General features: G+C 41.8%; 1 protein-coding gene across 2 annotated transcripts in view; it reads right to left on the bottom strand.

Annotated features, from left to right (window-relative positions):
• The window catches only part of TMEM108 (transmembrane protein 108), a 381,103-nt gene that overhangs the window by 147,987 nt on the left and 212,247 nt on the right, over positions 1–20,869 (bottom strand). Inside the window, exon 3 of one of the 2 annotated variants that reach the window (XM_007180919.2) lies at positions 16,703–16,788. In XM_007180919.2, coding sequence (XP_007180981.2) covers positions 16,703–16,742 — 40 coding nt within the window. In that variant the 5' untranslated portion in view covers positions 16,743–16,788. The remainder of the gene's footprint in view (positions 1–16,702; positions 16,789–20,869) is intronic. The other variant, XM_007180918.2, reaches the window with a different exon arrangement.

Raw genomic sequence — 20,869 nt, 5'->3', positions numbered from 1 at the left:
GAGTCAAGACTTGGCAGGAGGAGGAGCTGGAGAAAACCAAGCAGCTAGAGACAGCGTTGCTGTTGACAACATGGGAAGTCCAACGGATGTGTCATATCTGACCTTACCCTGGACAGGCCATGAGAGCTCAGCTGTGGAGTTTAGGAACACCCAGAGAATCCAGGCCAAGTCGACTTCCCTGTCACAGTGCTGGGTGACCAGTCTGTTGGGGCAGGCCCTCAGTGCCGAGGACTTATGGAAAACAGAATCCAGTTCCCTAGGGGGAGATGCTGATGGGAGCTCGGTGGGCGAGGAGACCGCAAGTGAGCCCCTGGGACAGCAGCAGGGCAGGTGGGGGAGCGATGGCTGCTGTAGGATGCAGGAGGTGGCAGTAAAACGTCAGTTCACATCCTTCACGCTCAGAGTATTCCCTACTCTGGTTTTTCCTCTGCAACTCCTTCAAAGCTTTTCTGTAATTAACCATATGTGAGAGAAACCGTTTAAGGGCTAACATTCCCTGCCCTCAGCTGCTCTGATGCAGTCCAATAATTTACCGTATTTATTTACTTCCTGAATCCCTTGTCACTCTCCAGTGCACAGTGGGGCTGTCCCATTACAATCTCTTCCTCTTATCACATCAGCTTGAACGAGGCTTAAGTGCCATGACTAGAATATCAGACTCAACACAAATTGTTAATGTTTCACTTGGCACCACGAGGGAGATGTCATGTCACAGTTATGCACGCTTCCTATTTGGCCTTTTCCACCTTGACCCTCCCAGGTCCATCTGGTACCCAGAATAAACAACTGGATGAGGAGGAGGACCTGCAGCGCCCTGAAACACCTCTCATCAGCTGGTAGCCCCATCAGCAACCGCACAAGGATGGGTGCAGTATCCTTTGAGGGCTGGATGAAGACAAATCTAATTCAAGAAACAATTAAGCAGATGTATACTGGGAGCCAGATTTCTTTTCCCATTCTTTTTCACAGTTGCTATAATAATCTAAGACTTCTAAAAATACAGCCATAAGGATGGCACAACCAGAGCTTGCTAACTAAGAAATAATTAGGCTAAATGAACTCCAGATTCACCAGCTTATAAAAGGAATGGCCCACTGCCTCCATCCTTTTCCCAAATCTTACCCAGCCAACTTGGGAGCTAATATCCTTATCCTATTACTGTTTGTTTTATTTCTTTAAACAGACTAGGGGCAGGGGGTGGGGATGACAAAAAGACCAACCACCAAAGCTTTTAAAACAAAATGAGGCATATTGCAAGGGAAAGGTTGGAGGAGTTCATCGCCTGAAGTTGAAAAACTCCAAGAAGAAACATACAATCAGATGGCACAACTGTCCTCAGTGGGTTGTACGGTATTCCCAGTACAAGGACTGTGATTTAGATAAAATATGGGAGACTGTGGGTAAAGATTTTGGTGTATGAAGACCTGGGTCCAAGTTCCTCGTAGGATCTTGACCACAACACTTAGCTTCTTTGGGTTTCCATTTTATTTGTAGTAACATGGTGATAAAAATGATGTCCATCAACAGGGTTGTCAAGATGATGAAAGGCATATCAGATGAGAAAACACTTTGTGAAGTATAAATGGCTTGCTTTCATTAGTCACCTTTGGTTGTAGTGCTGGTTTTAGGGACTAATCACTGCCTTGCTCCAAGTTGGGAACCCATTAAAACATACACAGAAGAGTCAGAAGTTGAATCAAAACATCATCTTTATTACTATTAAGTTGGACTTAAGAACATGGCTTGACCTGTGGCTTCTTCTTACATTCTAAAACATACTATTTTCTTTTTATCTTCTATACCTGTCTTCTTGATTATACTGTAAGCTTCTGGAGAGTAGATTATGCCTTATATCTCTTTGTAGCCCCAGAATTTTCCCCAGAGCCATACGTGCAGCAGGTGCTCTGTCTGATAAGGAGTCATGATGAACCACTTTTGTACTCCAGTTCTCTGTGTGAAGCCGCCCTCTCCACTAGCCTGGAGTTTGTGGAGAGAAGGGCTCACATATTTTCACTCCCAGTGCCTAGCACAATGCCTAGGAGTGAAATACATAGCAGGTTCTTTATGAAAGTGAGTTGAAAGATAATGCAAACAGAAGGATACCAAATGATCTACCCAGGGGTTGTAGAGAGGGATTTAAAGTAGGGATGTCTTGTAAAAATTCCATTCTTGATAGCTCATTCATTTGGAAAGAGCTCTATCTGCAAATTGTTTGTGATTTAAGAATTTATGTGAGATAGTTTTCCTCAAGACAAACTTTAGCCTTTGTCTGCTCATCAGGCCCCTTGCCTATCTGGCCATCTGTGCTCTGGATATCTCAATTAGAGTTACTCTGCTAATGTTCTTAGCAGAGAAGAACAGTCGTTTAGTAATTAACCTAGAGCCATGACAGAAGCCTGTGACATCTGATGACCCTTGTTCTCCCAAGGGATGCATGCACCATGAAAGTTTCCTTTGGGGTTGCTGGTGTGGAATCAGCTCACGGCATGATACCCAGGCCTCCTGGACAAGTGTAGGAAAGCTGTGAGAAATAACTCGTCTGCCCCTGCATCATTAAGCTCCCTGGGAACTGAGGGAGACGCAGGGCTGCCAGGCCAGGATTGCAGCAGAGGTCAGGAAGAGATGGATACAGAGGGGCTGCGGATCTCAAAACATGCTTTGGAGGAGGGATGCTCATTAGTTCAGGGCCTTGCGGAGGATCTGAGGAAAGAAGCCTTCCTAGACAGATAAACTCTCAATGTTTCCATGGCTCACTGTCACAGCTACCCAAGCAGGGCTGCTCAAGAGTCAGGCCCTCTGCTTTATGTGATGTTCTCTGTTTTCTAAGCCCCGAGGGGCTCCAAGAGCCTGATGCTACCCACTTCGAGAGAGGCTCACATGTGTGCTTTGTGTTCAACCCTGTACTACACGTTCTCTGTGGGCAGTGTGAGAATCCCCTGACCTTGCCCTTCTTCTGGAACAACTCAAAATAAAACAACTTTACTTAAAGGGATTTACCAACTCCTATCTCTTAACATGATGGCCAGAGACTGATGGGCTAGAGGCACAGTCATTTATCCTGGAGCAAGGCCCTGGTGTTCTGCCTCAGTGGGCCCCACCCACCAGGCTCCGTACCACGGGGCTGATGGAGTGCAGGAAGGGCAGAGGAACTTCAAAACCAACAGCCAGATGTCACCAATACAGACTCATGCAGCCATGAGCCACGTGCGGCACTGTGTGCTTGAAATGTTGTTAGTGACTGAGGACCTGAATTTTATTCATTTTTAACTAAATTTAAAAACTGATAACAAATTCAATTGTTAGAAAAGTTTTTAAGTATGTGAATCTAATTTTTCAACTATATATTTTATGATATCTAAACGCCAATCAAGTATTTCTGATGAAAATTCAGTGTCCAAATTGAGATGTGCTGTAAGTGCAAATTATATATGGGGTTTCAAAGAACCTGGTATGAAAGCAAGCAAGCAAAATACTTCACTAATAATTTATAAAATATTGATTACATGTTGAAATAATATTTTAGATATACTGGGTTAAATAAAATACATTACTAAAATTAATTTCACCTATTTTTTCCCACTTTTTCTAATGTGGCTACTGGAAAATATAAAATTGTGACTTACGTTCTCTATGTCTATCAGACAGTACTAATCTAGACCATAACTCCACCCCCTTTCAACATGAGTCTCACCTGACAATATGAACCACCCAAGAAACCTGCCCATTGGTCCTCTGTCCGGTTCATTCTGTTTTAATGCCATTTTTGTTGGGGGACTTTCATGAGCTGGGCACTGTTCAATGCTGGGAATACAGCATGTTGGCTTGTAGCTGACATTCCAAGGGGAGATGTAGGCAATGCAAAAAAAAAAGGCAAAGAAAACGTCAGATGGCTCCATGTGCTATGCAAGACTTAAACCAGGGTAACCTGATGGAGAGAGCCTGGGTGGAGAGGAAGCTGCTGGGAGGAGGTCAGGGGGGCCACGCCCCAAGCAGCAGGGAGCCAGTCACGCCAGGTTGTTGGAATACTTGAGGAAGGAAGAGAAAATCAGTGTGACTGGAGCACAAGGCAAGGTGGAGGGTGGTGGAAGGAGAGCCTGGAGTGAGCACTGCACCTGGCTCCGTGGACCCATGTTTGAGCCTCTGCCCTCACATCAACCAGACTTGCATCTTGGACAAGTTACTTATCCTCTCAGGATGGCATCCACTGCTTCATCTGTCAAATGGGGTGACAATTACTAAAGGATCTTCCATTCAGCTCTGAAAGTATATGCTTTTATGACTCTTCCATATATTCCAGGGAATAAAATCTTGTCGTGGAAAATGGAAGAAAAAGGAATCAAGTGGAAACATCCTGACTGCTAATCTCTTTCTAGATTTAGCAATTGCTTATCTGATGTCTCCTCTTTCTCTTCCTCTCCTCCTCCTTTTTTTTAAAGAAAATGAAATTTATTTGGTATCAAGCCAACTCATTTTTATGTAGCATCAGAAGGTAAACTTCTAAATTCCCTGGTGTACACACACAAATGTTTTTCTCTAAAACCTGGATCAGCTTCCTCACAAGAACAATTAGACGTTCTGCATAAAGACTGCCCTCCTTCCTTTATAATTATAATACAATTCTCTCAGAAGTCTATAAATAATTTCCTAGTTTTTAGAACTTTACATTTTTGAAGCATCCATTGATTGGGGAAATCTGGATCCTCAGACTGGCAATGACTCTTGCTAAAGTTCCACCTATGAGAAAACATTCCCAAGGAGACCACATGTGTAAGAGCCACATCTCCAGGGAAAGACTAAAATACCTGGTCCCACTCATTTATCATTCCAATTTAATAATGCACAGGAGAAGCCCAGGGGGCCACATCCGGGGGGATTTCAATTACACCTCTAACCACAGACACCTTCATCACCAGCCCTTCGCTGGTCACCTCCAGCCCTCAGCTGGGACTCCAGACAGGTTCTCAAAGAAGGAGACTTAGCAGGAGGACTCATAGGGGAAAGGACAGAGATGTAATAGTTCGCATTTGTAATATGGTGCATAAGAATGAGAACAAGGTCCTACAGATAAAAGAGAGATAAGGTTTTACTTTAACTCCGGAGAAACGGGAGGAGTAGGGGAAGGGGTGATAATGGTGGTGAAATAATAACAATCCAAAATTTACAGCTCTGTTCCAAATGCTTTGCGTGTCTCAGTGTATTAAATGTGATAACATGCATGTCATTAATTTAAAGTGCTTAAACGGCGCCTGGCACATGCACTGACCCACAGATAGGGGAATAGGATGCTCCAGCTCTGTCACTCATGATGGAGACAAGGCCAAGGTGTGACCTGCCCTCTTACCAGAGTTCACAGGAGAAACTAAGCCCAAGCCAGCCTCTGTGGGGCTTTGTTGGATACGGCACCCTGGCGGGGCCTCCTTCCCTTTCCCCAGGCCCACTCCCTACATCCCTGTTGGTTTCCTGGGAATGTTTCCCAACAAGTCACTTCTTAGGAGTCAAGGTCTGCTTCCAGGGAGCCTGACCAAAGACACTTGCCAAAAGAGAAACTGAATGTCCTAACAATATGAGACCAACTTTTTGGGTGAAATATGGGACATTTTTTCCCTACGGAATTTCTATGGCTAAGCTATTTAAACAAATAGTATGCTTTATTTCTTAGCTCAATTATTTTGTAGTTACCACAGGTCAGAGTAACAATAACATATCAAAGACATACTGTGACTATATTTGTCTGAGCCTCCTTTTGTGAGTGCTGCTTAGATGAGACCTCAGGTGTTCAGACAAGAAAGCTGCCCAGCCACTTGGGCTTCTTTCAGGCTGGCACTCCCCCAACCTTGGAGGCTGTCCAGGCCTCATAATGGCCTCCAGGACATTATATTATTAATTATCACCATCTCTGTTCCAGTGCCCCACTCTAGAGCTTCCAACCCTCCCTTCCCATCATCTCCCACTGCAACCCGGGATGCCGGGGCATGACCTAGCAGGCACTTGGGGCACGATACTGGTCCCCCATCTAGGTGACTCAAGGACTCTGGCTTTTGGGGAAAGTGGGTATGCTCTCATTTCTTCATCTAACCAAGGAATTTAAAAGTAAACTGTAGCATCTTTTCATCTCAGAGGGCTCTGGGCTCTCTCCTGAGCCACCTTATAATTAGCAGACCCACAGCTGCCAGCACAGAGCTTGGGCTCTGCCCTGTGGGGAGACAGTTGTCTGACTTTGAGAGAACATCTCAGGGAAATCATTAAAGCCCTTATGCTCAGTGTTAACCAGACTCACTCATCACAGTTCAGGGGAATCTAATTCTTGCCTCTTTTCATCAAACACAGCACAATTATGTACCCAGCACTGGCATTCATTGGCAAGGTCAGGAAACATAGCTTGTGCACCAACTATATACAGCACGGGAATCACGGCTAGAGCTGCTCCTGCCCTAGGGGCTCACCCTCAGCGTGCATCTCACATCCCCTGAAGCTCATAGCCCTACAGCACTCAGTTTCTGCAAACCTTTCCTGGGAACTTTTACATCAGCTCAATTCACTGTTTTTGTTTGTTTGTTTTTGCTTTTGTTTTTTAAACACTTAGCCTTCTAACCACCACTAGCTACAGCCCTCTCTTGCCCTCACTTTATGGAAAACGTCTCCAAAAAGCTGTATAAACTCATAAGCTCACTAGTTCCATTTCCTCATACCCTGCTCCTCAACCTACACCCACCACTTCCTGAGCACATATTCTGAACTGGGCACTGTGCTAAGTGCTCAATATACTTATATTTCCAACTCAATGAAGTACAGCAATATTGTGCTCTAGTTGGTTGAGGGGTGGTCCCTCAAAAGTTCTATCTATGTCCTAACCCAGAAACCTGTTAATGAGACCTTATTTGGAAAAAGTATTTTTGCACATGTAATGAAGTTAAGCATATTTGAGATGAGATCATGCTGGATCCAAGTGGGCCCTAAATCCAATGACAAGTGTCCTTACAAGAGACACACACAGGAGAGACACAGGGATAAGAGGGAAAGCCATGTGAAGACAAAGGCAGAATTTGGAGTGATGCAGTCATGAACCAAGGAACATCTTGGAACCACCAGAATGGAAGAGTCAAGGAAAGGTTCTCCCTTGGAGTCTTTGAGGGCAGTGTACCTCTGCTGACACCTTGATTTCAGACTTCTGGCCCCCATAACTGTGAGAGAAAAAAAGTTCTATTGTTTTAAGGCACCAAGTTTGTGCTAATTTGATATGGCAGCCATAGGGAGCTTTTTATAGATGGGGAAACTGATGAAGATGCTGGCGGGGTGCGGAGTAATATGACTGGCCACAGCTCACAGGGCACCCTGATATCCTGAGTGATATGCTGGTGCAGCCAGATCAAAGACAAGAAATTCACTTTTGAGGAGCTGTCAGGACACCTGCAGCAGACAAAGGATTTATGCCCTGCAGGAGAAAATTTCAGAAACTTCTGAAGGGGAAGAGCAAAGAGAAGAGAAAGCCTGGTGATGGAGACGAACCAAAGGAAAGGAAGGGGAAATGGGTGAACAGGAGAGGGAGACACGAAAGGAGAGCTGGCAAAGGCAATGCGGCTTAGGTTTTGGGAGCTTCTTGGATTCTAGCCTAAAGAATCTCCAGTGTCCATCACATTTGTAAAGGCAATGATTAAACTGTTCAGAAAACGTCCACTGAAGATTTATTACAAGCCAACATGAATCTGCTGGGAAAAAAATCCCTTTTCTTCATTTAAAAAATTCTGCTCCAACTTCTCTCATTTAGAACAATTTTCCAGAATTTTATCAGATCCTGATAAGCCAGAAAACCCTTTGTTAGAATAGCCCCCATTGAGTTTTACATGCACTAATGAGTGTTCTATTAAATTGGAAGCTGGGCGGGGACATGCTGGACTGTCTTGCACATTTCCTTTTTAAAATTTTTAAATGAGATTTACTAAACAATAGTATAATTTAACAACAAAAGAAATACTTAAGTTATTTAAGGACAGTAGTAAAACAATAACCCATGTTTGGAAGGCATTTTACAACTTATAAAATGTTTTTATACCCTGATCATTTAACTCTCATAACAATCCTCAAGGTAGATATACTCATCATCTGTGTATTGCAGTTAAGGAAAATGAGGCCTCTCTGGGAGGTTACCTATTCTGTGCAAAGTCACATAACTACTAAGAGAAGACGTGAGAGCCCAAAGTACATTCTTTAAATCCAAATTCTATGCTCTCTCCCACCGTATGTTTAAGCAAAACTACTTTCATATAGAAAACTGAATTTACTCATTAAGAGTTAACATTTAAATTTGCATAAGTCAACAGCTCTATGTGTGAGCATGACTTCCCTCACCTACGTTCCTGCTAACTATGTAATGGAATACACTCGAAAGTCATAAAATTGAGTTTCTTTAAAATATTTTATTCCTCAGTCTTCACTGACATTGCTTACAATGAGAATGCCTTACTAATGTTTGGTTATTCTGCATAAGAGAGTTGTTGACTTAATGCAAATTTAAAAATCACAACTTAAAATGTGAAAGACATTAAATCAACATGACACCTTTAAGGGCCCAGTATGCACAGACTTCCTGGGTTAATGTCACACTTCAAAGTGTTACCTCCTCAATTTTTCTGTGTGAATGACTTAACCTTCAGAACCAAAGAGACCTGTTCTCCCTAAGAGAACATTTGCATATTTTTGCATAATAAAAAAATCCAGCCTCAAATTCTTGATTTGCAAAAGAACTATTCAGCATGAAATGAGGAAGAAATAGTCTTATAAAATCACGTTCTAAAATGGGCCCACTGCAGTGAAAAGTCAGAGCCAAGGGCTACTCTTGTGTTTTGTCTTTGCTTTATAACCTTAGCTAGTCCGTTCCTTGTGCCCTTTCTTAAAACAGAGTAAAAACTAACTTCCAGTGTATCCTGAGGAGTAACTGAAACTTCAAGTTCTTACAGTTCCTAACCCTACAACACTGTGATTCTGCTGGTTCTCTTCCTGACATCTTTTCTCCTCCTCTTCCTTCCCAACTGACCCTGATTTTGTTCCAAGATCCATTTCACCACTAGGCAGCTCAAGTGATGCAGGGAAGCTGAAAGCATCTTTGGCTCCAGGATAGCCCTTCTTTAGTCTAAGACTGATTCTCAAAGTGTGGTCCCTGGACCAAAGCTTCAGCATCACTGAAAATTTCGAAATACAAATTATCGTCCCCATCCCAGATCTACTGAATCAGAAATTCCAGGCATAGTGCCCAGCAATCTGTATTTAAACAAGCCTTTCAGGTGATTCTGTTGCATGGTTATCACTGCTATAAGCCAGTGATTCTCAACCCTGCTTGCACATTAGAATCACCTGATGCCCAGGCCCCATGCTCCCCACCCCCTCTTCCAAAGATTCTAATTGATCTGGGGTGGGTCTGGACAAGGGGATTTGTTAAAAGCTCTCCAGGTGATTCTAATGTACATCCAGGTTTGAGAAACTCCGATGAAAGCCAATCAGAGTAATCCAGTCTAAAATACTGAATTGCAGTGTGGATGAAATGGATGCCTCCCATTTCCATAGTGCTGACTGGAGACCAAACATGTCATTACCATTATTATAGCCACTGGTGGTAGCACTTTGCTCTCTGCTACTAAATGGAGCATGCTCTTTTACTTTCATGGCCTCCGGAGTGATAGATTTGCAAAGCGTGGAGGACAGACAGTCCAACAGCTGTTTGGCACTGGAGGCACGCTCAGTTGGCATGTTTTGTATGGAAAGAGGTGAAAATCATTTAGATAAGAATTCGTGGCAAATCAGGATTTGAACCCAAGTAGTCTTAATCCAGAATCTGAGCTCTTAACTGTGGCTGCCACAGTGTCACTCCACATGGAGGTTATAGCCAGGCACCTTCAGTGAGAGAGGGAAGCACCTTCAATGGTGGTGGAGGAAATGAAAATTCTTCATTTCATATGCAAACATAATGCAATATCTTTATAACTGCCTGTAACATTGAAAAGAGATTACATTTCTGGATTTAGTTCTTGTTTGGACATAAATTCCATGTCAGTTATGATTCATACCACCTCTCCCTCCTTAATTTCAGGGAAAACTTCCTCTCACTTCTCAGGAAAAACAAACCATGAAGACAGTGGTTCTCAAATATTTTGGTCTCACGACCTCTTTATACTCTTAAAAATTGAGAACCACAAAGAGGCTTTGTTTATATGGGTTATATCTACTAATATTTACTATACTAAAAATTAAAGCTGAGAAACAAAAACATTAATCCATTAAAATAACAATAAACTCATTACATGTTAACAAATAACATTTTAAATAAAATATAACCATAATTTCTAAAACAAACAAAAAAAATAGTGAGAAGGGTGCCATTGTTTTAATTTTTGTAAATCTCCTTAATATCTGGCTTATGAAAGACAGCTAGCTGGATCTCACATCAGCTTCTGCATTCAATCTGTTGCAATATAGTTGAAGACTACAAACCATAAAGATAATGCAGTTGGGACTTCCCTGGTGGCACAGTGGTTAGGAATCCGCCTGCTAATGCAGGGGACATGGGTTCGAGTCCTGGTCCGGGAAGATCCCACATGCTGCGGAGCAACTAAGCCCGCGTGCCACAACTACTGCAGCCCGCACGCCTAGAGCCTGTGCTCTGCAGCAAGAGAAACCATTGCAATAAGAAGCCTGCGCACTGCAACGAAGAGTAGCCCCCGCTTGCCGCAACTAGAGAAAGCCCGCCTGCAGCAACGAAGACCCAACCCAGCCAAAAATCAAAATAAATAAATTAATTTTAAAAAATACTTTAAAAAAAGTATTAAAAAAAAAAAAAGATAATGTAGTTGGAAAAGGAGAGCCTCACAGACTTCCTGAAAAGGTCTCAGGGATCCCGAGAGGTTCTTGGACCACACTAGGAGAACTGTTGTTCCTGGTAATGCAAAGTCATTGCAAGATCATCAGCAGAGGACAAGCTGCTATTCTGTGGCAATGTTAGGGTGAATTAGAAGGAGGAGGTCTGAGATTAGGGCAGCAAGAAGGAAAACTATTAAAAGGGTTCAGGCAAGACCACAGGAAGCCCTTCACTAAACAGAGACAATGTGGATGCAGAGAAATGTATTCACAACAAGTTAGAGTCCATGGGAGCTGGTACCCAACTGCATCCAGGTTGGAACAGAGAACAAATTGAGATGACTTTAGGTATTCAGGGATGGAAATCCAGGAGGATGGTGATGATAAGGGTATAAATAAGGCATAATAAGATCATTTCTGGTTTAAGTTAGCCAAAGAGGCAAGAGATAAGCCAGAAAGAGGAGTGAAGATTCAAAGACCATTGACTCAAGGAGATCCAGAGAAATTGACAGGCCCTGGGAAACTTATCTGTTTAAACTGCTATACTCAATATGGTTTAAAATGACACCAACACAGCATTTGCCTTGAGAAGGTAAAGTTAATTTCTTTAAAAATGCAAATATCCCTGAAAGGTATGGAGACGCTCCCTAGCCAATGAAGCACACCTTGGCATTAATTAATTTAGTCAGATTGCTTTCTACCTTAATGAATACATGAGAACTTCAGATCACAGACCAGAGTAGGGCAACTGGTCTGGGTAGGTACCATGGTGGGACTCTGGGTCTACTATGGGATAAGGATAAGCATGGAGGAAAAAGAGAGGGAAAATGTTAATCCCCTGTGGGAGATATTACTATGTGGATATTTCTAGTTTAAGAAGTGACTGGAGGGACGAATAAAGTCACTGGGTAGCTGGTTGGCAAAAAGTGCTAGTTAGAGCTAAAAAAGCACCAAAGACATTTTGCTCACTGTAAAGGATTTTTAGGGGCTTCTGCCCAGTTCCAGAGATCAAATGAGATGCAGATCATCCCATTAGAAATGAACTCCATTCTCAACCAGCTTCTCATTATGCCTGAAAGAGTCTAGAGAGTTGAGTAATATGGATTTTGGGGTGTGTGTGCATAATTCAAGTCTGCGACAGTTGCAATCCCCATGGGCCAGGTAAAGAGGGCAAAAAAGGTGATATCTTTTACCTTCTAAATTCTACAGGTCAGGGGCCCAAATCTACAGCAGGAGTTCTCTTTCTCTTCCACCTTCTGAGTAACAGGGACCCGTGAACAGTTCTCTGGATTGAGCAAAGGATTACTTTTTGTATAGTCAACACAGTTCAGTATATTCCGAGGATGCAAGAACAAGCAAGATGTACCAATAATACAGAGTACGAATTAAGAATACAGATGCCTGGGTGTAGAGCAAATGCTTAACTTACTAAACAACTAATTGCTAATTGTTAAGGAACTAATTGCTCCTTAACTCTGAGTAAGTATCCAAACAACTTTGACTTAAATAGATATTGGTATATAAAAATTATTTTCATGAGCTCAAAAGGATTGTCTTGGTCTTCTTAAAAATGAAGTAATGCAACAAATTTCCAGTACACAGCACCCAGGCAAAGACCAAATCTGTCAACTCAGGACTCAGCGCCTCTCCAGTAATGGCACGTTCTTCAGCATTTATAATGATGCTCCTTATTTTCCATTATTACTTTTTAAAAAAATTGTGACATGGCCTGGGAAAGGCAGCCTTGATCGTGTCAACTCCCTCCTCTGTAGAATGAGATCAATGATAATTAATGTCCTGCTTGCCTAATAAGGTTTGTAAGGATCAAATTCTGTAAAAATGTCATTGACAGACGAATGGATAAAGAAGATGTGGTACATATATACAATGGAATATTACTCAGTCATAAAAAGGAACGAAATTGGGTTATTTGTAGAGACGTGGATGGACCTAGAGACTGTCATACAGAGTGAAGTAAGTCAGAAAGAGTAAAACAAATATCATATATTAATGCATATATGTGGAATCTAGAAAAATGGTGCAGATGAACCGGTTTGCAAGGCAGAAGTAGAGACACAGATGTAGGGAACAAACGTATGTACACCAAGGGGGGAAAGCGGGTGGGGGGTGGTGGTGATGGTGGGATGAATTGGGAGATTGGGATTGACAATATATATACTAATATGTATAAAATAGATAACTAATAAGAACCTGCTATATAAAAAAATAAAATTGAAAAAAAAATTCTGTAAAAATGTTTTGTGAACCAAATGTTAGTTACAGTAGAGCTCCTAGAGAGGCTGTATCCTTCTCTTGCAGACAGGAAGGCCCAATAAGGGAACAGGCATTTACTGTAGTTCTATATACCATGGTGGTCATATCCCATTTTATATATGAGGCACATGGAGATTAAGTAACTTACCTAACATAAACTACCTACTAAGTGGTAGGGATAGGATTTGAACCCTGGTTGGCAGCTCAAAAACCCAGGTATTCCTAGCACTAGCTTCACACCTACTTTATTACTTAGGTCTAAAAAGGAAAAATGAATGCAGCATTTGTTTTTTACATAATCACGAAGGTTCTCATCACCACCTTCATCCTCAAGCTCTTAGTCATTCCAAGGTATTGTTTAAAATGTGTTAAACCTTCCCAAAGGGCTAAAGCTGGCAGGATGAAATACTCAGTATTGCACTGTGGGATGAAGCCCAAGAAATAAAATAAAGGCAGAGACAGTCAGTTGTAATAAAAGTAAAACATTAAACCCTCAATTGCCCTGCCTGCCGAAGGCTGCATCCCTCAAGCACACATAAGCCTCAATGACTGGTGATTGTGACGTACTGACCCAGAGAGAGCTTGGATTTTTTTGTCAGCCTTACCTGACATCACTAATAGGATGCAAACTTTGCCCATCATGGGTTAGAACCACCCCTGTCTAGCCATAGGGGCCGCACTGCTCATTTTTTCTGTGTGTGGTGGAAACACCAGGCAGGATAAAAAAATGAACATGAACAAAGAGGTCCGAGAGACCCGGCTGTGAATTCCAACCTCATCACTCACCACCTGGTCACCCTCGGCCCGTCCTTAACTCACTCACTGCTAACACTTCTTCACATTGGTGCTTTTACCTCTGGAGTGAGTGAGATGGTGCACGTGAACTGATCAGCAGAGGTCTGGGAACACAGTGGGCACTCCAGAGGGAGGAGTTTCTCTGATGAGCCTCATGGACTGGCTCATGTCCACTAGGAAGTGCTTGACTTTTTTTCTTGTTAAACAGATACTCCCTGGTAGACTAAAGATGATTACAAATTTCTACTACTCTTGTCTTTGAGAGGTGGAGTCCAATCCCTCTCCCCTTGGGTCAGGGTTGGTCTTAGTGACTTCTTCCGCCAATACGATGTGGCTGAAGTATTGTTCTGGGATTTCCAAGCCTAATTCTTAAGAAGCCTTGTAGGTTTTGCCCAGGCCTTAAAGCCATGAGGTGCCATGTATAAAGCCTGACCACTCTGAGGCCACTACTGCTGTGAGGAAGCCCCACTTTGTCCTGTGAAAAGGCCTGAGGGAAAAGAGCCCCAGCTCTTGGAGTTATTCCAGCCCAGATCCCAGCCACTGTGGAACAGAGTCTGCCAACCCCTGACCAAATTGCAGATTCATGAGCAAAATAAATGATTATTGTTGTTTTAAGCTACAAAGTTTTGGGCTGATTTGTTATGCAACAACAGATAACCAGAACACTCTGTAACCCTTCCAAATTAAAAACATCAGTTTGCTGAGTCACATAAAGTAACATAATAAGTTTATGTTGACTCTATAGTTCCCAAGTCAGTTTTAGACACTGAAAAACCATTTTGTTTGTGGACAATGTTAATCCAGGCATAAGTGAACAATTGGCTGACCAATGACATATATGATATTGTTTGTGTATATATGCCAGAGTTTAAGTTATCTAGGACTTTACTAAATATCTAACTCATCTCATGAAAAAAAATGCTATAAATAACAGCCTATCATCTCAGATGAACTTAGGAAAACCATTCTCTGAAGTCAGACTAATTGATCTATTGCCCAAGTGCTTCACCCTTTCAGCTGTGTACAAAGCTGGGCTCCAGCCCACAATCAGCTACCTAGTAATCAGCATGGTTTATTGAAGGCCACTACCTACCTCCTAATCTGGGTTGCTTGCATTTCTAGGCAAGCTTGCAAACAATGAAAGTGTTAAGACAAGGTTAGTTTCTGCAGCTATCCAGATAGTGTTTGAGGAAAATCCCTTCAGCTTTCCAATATGTTGGACCTGGGAGGATGGGTACTTGTTATAGAATAAGACTGGACTCTAAACCATAGAATACTTCTCTGATGCCTTTCAGATAATATATGACCGTATAACATTATGCACACTCTGGGGCATACAATCAGCACAGGTGAATTAAACAAACATTCTGCTGCCTTCTAAATCTACTATGCTCTTTTTCGTTTCTTGTTTCTTTTGCCTGTAAAACCTGCCTTGCCTTCTTGAGGGAGGGGTGTGTGTGTGTGTGTGTGTGTGTGTGTGTGTGTGTGTGTGTGTGTGTGTGTGTGTGTGTGTGTGTGTGTGTGTGTGTGTGTGTGTGTGTGTGTGTGTGTGTGTGTGTGTGTGTGTGTGTGTGTGTAAAATCCTATTTATCCTTCAAATGTTCCCTCTCCCATCAAGGCAGAATTAATCATTCCTTGATGACACTGCTTCTTCAATCCGTAAAGCCTTTTCTCTAACAAGCAAGCTTATCATTAAAAAAAAAAAAAAAAAGGCAACAAACCCTATAGAATACATGGAGAAAGCACATGAGAGAGTCCCTATAACTCTTGGCGATGTTCCATCAGGCTGAAATCAGACTGACGTGATCTGTGTTTCAGGGATTAGAATTCAATAGCAAAAATGAGTCAATTAAAGCACCCAACCAGAATGCTGTCTGTAGATAAAAGTGCTTTGCACTGGGGGCACAACATAACCTGAATTGCTAAATTCTAAGGGCTGACTGGTGATTTGCATCTCAATCTCTTTTCACGTTATTTCCTTGGCAAAAGTTAACAAGGAGCCACTCAGCCTAGGAAAGATAGGTCCTCTATTTACCTCAGCAAGAATTAGACAAGCACAGTGAATTTCAAGTTTTCCCAACTCAATGCCTTTGGTTTGACCCAGAGTGAGCAATGTCTGTTGTCCCAAATGTGTCAATCTGAATATCAAACCTGCCAACTGGTATTGGATTTTACATTCATTCAGTGACAATCCAATCCCAAAGACTACACACTCCCTATATGGCAACTGGCACTTTGTGGCACAATACACAAAACACATGAACAACCTGCAGAGAAGATCAGGATCGAACACTTCATTCTACCACCAAACCTAAACAAACCACATTTTCACCACTCATTATCTAAGAACACGCATAACTATGCAAAACATTCCAAGTCAAAGGCTGTACAGTCACTGAATGGTAATAGGTTCTATGTGACTAAATCCCACAGCCTACCATTCCCTCTTCATGAGGAGCCCAGAAGGGATCATACTGGAACCCCCTTTATTCTGCCACAAAACCAAGAGTAATAACGTTTTTGACACTCATTTTCAAATTGTGCTTAACATGCCAATTTAGAATTATTATAACGAAGTCTACAGTAATTATGTACAGTAACTGATGCCCAAGGCAATAGAATGACTTAATGCTTGATAGTTCAAGTACCTAGATGAAGCAGAGGGAAAATGTACTGTCCTTCACTGACCAAACCCTGGTCTTCCTCCAGAAGGTGTGTAAGTTTCTGGCACTGGGCAAACAATAACATTGACCTATTCTAGGAAAGAAGAAATGTGACATCAACTTACTTAACAGTTGGCAATAGAGGGCCTGTAAACTTCTCTTCATGGTATCATCTGGTCCTGCTTGTCCTCCAGTTTATTCATGATTCTGTCTAGGAAATTGGGAGAAGAAAATTGTTACATCTGGGAAACAGAATTCAACTCAAGAATCAGAAAGAACTCCACTCAGTATGATCCTGGTTGTAAAGCCCAAAATACCTGATTTGAAGAGAAAAATTCTTTGAGTGAATATACCATAGTACAGTCTATGTTATAAAACTACCAATTAATCAATTAGATTCTGAAACTACATACACCACTCATATGGGCAACTAGAGGGTGAGAATCTGGCTTTGGAACTTTTGAGGACTTCCAATTCATCTCCCCTGCATCTCTAGTCTTGAAACAGGAGAAACAAGAAACTTCTAATCTCAGTTCCGTTATTGTGCCCACCAAACAAAACACCCCCAAAAGCGCCACCAATTTGAAACTGTATTATATTAAATAACTTTTCTATTATTTTCTGATTATAAAAGATACCTCTTGGGCTTCCCTGGTGGTGCAGTGGTTGAGAGTCTGCCTGCTAGTGCAGGGGACACGGGTTCGAGCCCTGGTCTGGGAAGGTCCCACGTGCCGTGGAGCGGCTGGGCCCGTGAGCCACAATTACTGAGCCTGCGCGTCTGGAGCCTGTGCTCCGCAGCAGGAGAGGCCGCGATAGTGAGAGGCCCGCGCACCACGATGAGGAGTGGCCCCCGCTTGCCACAACTGGAGAGAGCCCTCGCACGGAAACGAAGACCCAACACAGCCATAAGTGAATAAATAAATAAATACTTAAAAAAAAAAAAGATACCTCAAGTGAAGAACATCTGGAAAATACAGCTAAACAAAATATAGATAAGGGTGTACAAGAAACTACAAACTACCTATCTCTTCAGCCTTTCGTGTGTATACTTCTACTGGTCTGTTTTGCTTTATGTATTACACATTCTAATTTTTCTCCCTAGCAGTAGTGACATCTTCCTGTGCTGTTACTGTATTTTACTACTATTTTTCTTTTCTTTTTTTTTTTTTTTTTTTGGCAACACTGCTCGGCTTGCAGGATCTTAGTTCCCTGAACCCAGGCCCTCAGCAGTGAAAGAGCGGAGTCCTAAGCACGAGACCACCAGGGAATTCCCACCTTACAACTTTATTTTAAATGGTACACAGTATTTTTTCAAGATAAATTCCTAGAAATGGAATCACAAGGACACAATCTAAGGTTTCTGAAATATATTGCCAAATTGCCCTTCATCAATACCATATTATGAAAATCTCCATTAGACTGCAACCTACCGAATGATGGAAATTTGTATTTTCTTTCCATCTTTGTCAAGTAAATAAGCACATATTCCATCTCATTACTTTAATTTGCATTTTATAGGTTTATTAGTCATTTGTCTTTTTAAAGTTTTAAATTCACATTTGACAAGAGTCTTTCGTCACACTCCTGAACTTTCTCCTAGGCCTATCTGTGAACTTCCTTGTAAAACCTGGTGAAAGCAGCTTTTGACCCTTTCCTGTTCACCCACTTCTGTTCCCGTTTTAACCTTAAAAGAACCTAATTATAGGAATGAGATCATTAGGCAATTTAACCTAACTCCTGACTTATGCTCTCCTGAATGCATACCATGTCTTGTTTAACCTGCTGATTCTTTTCCTAGACAAAAAGAAGAGTGAAGAATGAAGTAGTTAAAGAATGACTAGCTCTCTACCCTCAACAGCCCCCTAAGGAATAGTGCAGGCAGATCACCATAGGCAAGATAACATCTGAAGAGAGAGTCAGCCAGTCTGCACTCAATGGGGAATGATACAGAACCCAGCCTCCTGCCTCAATGATTCACTGAGAGTCTTCCCCCCATTTTTCCCTTTAAAAACTGTCATGGCTGAGCAGAATCTTCGGAGTTGGTCTCTGGACACGAGTCTGCCTTCTCCTCAGATTGCCAGCTTTTCTGCTTAAAGCACCTTTTCTTTCTGCTGACACTTGCCTCTCAAATTATTGGCTCTTGAGTGGTGAGCAGCCAAACCTGAGTTCCGTAACACTAGTTTTAGCAAGAACCCTGCTAAATCAGTTTAACCAGCAACCCCAAACCCTCAATATATAATCACCCTCAATATCTGGTCAGATTTACTCTACCACCCCCAGGTGATGACAGTCTGGCCTGCCTTCAGCAACAACCCTGTTGGGCCAGTTCAGCCAAGCCCCTGACCCCTGATGCTTCCTGTTAGTAATTTTCCGTCCACTGACCCCACACTGCTCCTTGGCTATGAATTCCCACTTGCCCATGCTTTGTTCAGAGTGGAGCCCAATCTCTCCCCCCACAGTAAAATCCCACTGCAGTGGTCCCTGCACCCATCCAGATGGTCCTGAATAAAGTATGCCTTGCCCCCTTTAACAAGTGTCACTGAATATTTTTTAAAGACATTCTTTAATCATTCTCTATTGGCATGCTGGGTTTTTTTTTCTTATGATACCCCAAGTGGAACTGATTTATCTTTAAATTTTTTCTGAGATATAATTAATGTATCATAAAATTCAGCCTTTAAGTATACAATTCAGTGGTTATTAGCACATTCAAAAGTTGTGCGACCATCACCAGTACCTAATTCCAGAACATTTCATCACTCTAAAAAGAAATTCCCATGTTTATTAGCAGTTATTTCCCATTGTCCCCTCTCCCCAGTCCCTGGCAACCACTAATCTACTATGGGTTTACCTATTCTGTACATTTCACATAGATAGAATCATATAATATATGGCCTTTTGTGCCTGGCTCTTTCACTTAGCATAGTGTTTTTAAGGTTCATTCATGCTGTAAAGCATGCTGTTTTTTTTCTTAGTTATTTATTGTAAGAACTATACACACACACAAACACACACATTACCATGGTTACAAAGGCCTTCATTACTTAATTCAGGATTACATAAATAGTTGCCTGTATTTTCTTCTGGTATTTTTTATTTCATTTAGATCCGTTTCTGGACTTTGTGTTATGTTTTACTTCTCTGTCTGATCATTGTTTCATTAAACAATATGTGTTGTTTAAATTAAACTCTTGGTAGAATTAGTTCTCCATTATTACTCTTCTTTTTAAGATTTACCTTGTTCTTTGAGCTTGTTTTTCCCCCCAAATTAACTTTAAGATAATTTTATTAAACTTCAGAAAAAATATCATTGGGATTATAGTTGGAATTATCTTCTACTTGCTTCATTAATTTGGGAGAGACCTGATCTCTTCTAAATCCAAGTGTGGTGAGGAAAAAAATAATCTTTAAAGATGGTTGCTCTGGAGATCAGAAGAATTCCTTTTGGAGGAAGAGAAGTGCTCTTGTTTTGGGGGATGGGGTAGGGAGTTGGGGAACAATAGCTCAATGACTTCTTTGTTTAGGCAAATTAAAGATCCCCTCCTCCAAACCCCAGTGTGAACTAGCAGAGTAGGAAGGAGAAAAAGAGAGAGTTAAATTTCTCTCCATTATAATATAAGAGGAGGTTTGAGTTCCAAAAGGCTAGGAAAGAGGGATTAAGTGGTCTAGAAATCTGAGAGGCTGAGGAGATGATACACAAGAGATGCTGAGAGAATGAAGAGGCAGTTCCAAAAGACAGCAGCAGGTGGGACCCAAGAATAAAGGATAAACTGAGAAATTCCCTGCAAACTTTAATAAGCATAATATTTAATTTTTCATTGTTTCTTGCTTTATGCTGTTTGTCGTCAGACACCACATCTGCCCTCCTTCTCTGCCCCACAACACTTATCCACCACTAAGACCCTCCAGAACTTCAGGAGAAGTCTTGCACAAAATAGCCTTGTATTAATGGTGCTCAGCTGGGCAATGAAAGAGACTATGTTCTAAGACAAGGGTGACTGGAAATGGAGGTAGGAGCCAAAGGGGCCATAAGCCATGGTTGGTGGGCATCTACGGAGTGCTCAGGACCCAGTAAGCATGTAAAAAATGTGCCGTGAATAAACAAATGGATGAATGAATAAATGAATAATCAAGTAATAGGAGAGCAGAGAAATAGTTGTACTTGACATTGATCCAGGGGGACATAAGCCCCTCAATCATCTCTGGAAATGCTTAGAGATTTTCAAGAAACTGTTAAACTTGTCATAATAGACGGAATAGAGCCATGTCATTCACATATCAAAGAAACACCT

Source organism: Balaenoptera acutorostrata, chromosome 4 (genome assembly GCF_949987535.1).
Source record: "Balaenoptera acutorostrata chromosome 4, mBalAcu1.1, whole genome shotgun sequence".
In the NCBI taxonomy this organism is placed as follows: Eukaryota; Metazoa; Chordata; class Mammalia; order Artiodactyla; family Balaenopteridae; genus Balaenoptera; species Balaenoptera acutorostrata.
Note: the sequence above shows the minus strand (reverse complement) of the source record. Positions and strands in the feature narration are given on the sequence as shown.